This window comes from Neopelma chrysocephalum, unplaced genomic scaffold (assembly GCF_003984885.1).
Source record: "Neopelma chrysocephalum unplaced genomic scaffold, ASM398488v2 Primary Assembly neopelma1_90394, whole genome shotgun sequence".
Lineage (NCBI taxonomy): Eukaryota > Metazoa > Chordata > Aves > Passeriformes > Pipridae > Neopelma > Neopelma chrysocephalum.
The window spans coordinates 1-387 of record NW_020919219.1 but is presented as its reverse complement, the minus strand read 5'-3'; the positions used below and the strand labels follow the sequence as shown (position 1 = coordinate 387).

The 387-nt window shown below is 57.1% G+C and overlaps 1 protein-coding gene across 1 annotated transcript in view; it reads left to right on the top strand.

The window, feature by feature from the left end:
- LOC113979906 (transcription activator BRG1-like) overlaps positions 1–51 on the top strand; it is a gene marked incomplete at both ends in the record, with an annotated part of 444 nt that extends 393 nt beyond the window's left edge. The window contains one exon of the mRNA XM_027707185.1: positions 1–51. This exon is cut by the window's left edge and continues 212 nt beyond it. Within this exon, the coding sequence (XP_027562986.1) occupies positions 1–51 (51 nt within the window).
- Between the last annotated feature and the right edge of the window lie 336 nt (positions 52–387).

Genomic DNA, 387 nt, shown 5'->3' with positions numbered 1-387 from the left:
CTCTGGGATCCCCATTCCAGCGATTCCCTCACGGAAAAACAGTGGCTCAAGGTACCCCCCAATCCCCAGTTTCCTCAGATCCCGGTTTTCCTGGATCCCAGTTTTCCCAGATCCCAGTGGGATTCCCCAATCCCAGTTTACCCTGATCCCAGTTTCCCCCAATCCCAGTTTCTTGGATACCAGCAGGATCCCCCAATCCCACTTTCCCCCAGATCCCACTTTCCCCAGATCCCAGTTTCCCCGGATCCCAGTGGGATCCCCCAATCCCACTTTCCCCCAATCCCAGTCCCCCAATCCCAGTTTTCCCAGATCCCAGTTCCCCCAGATCCCAGTGTCCCCTGATCCCAGTTTTCCCGGATCCCAGCAGGATCCCCCGATCTCACTTCC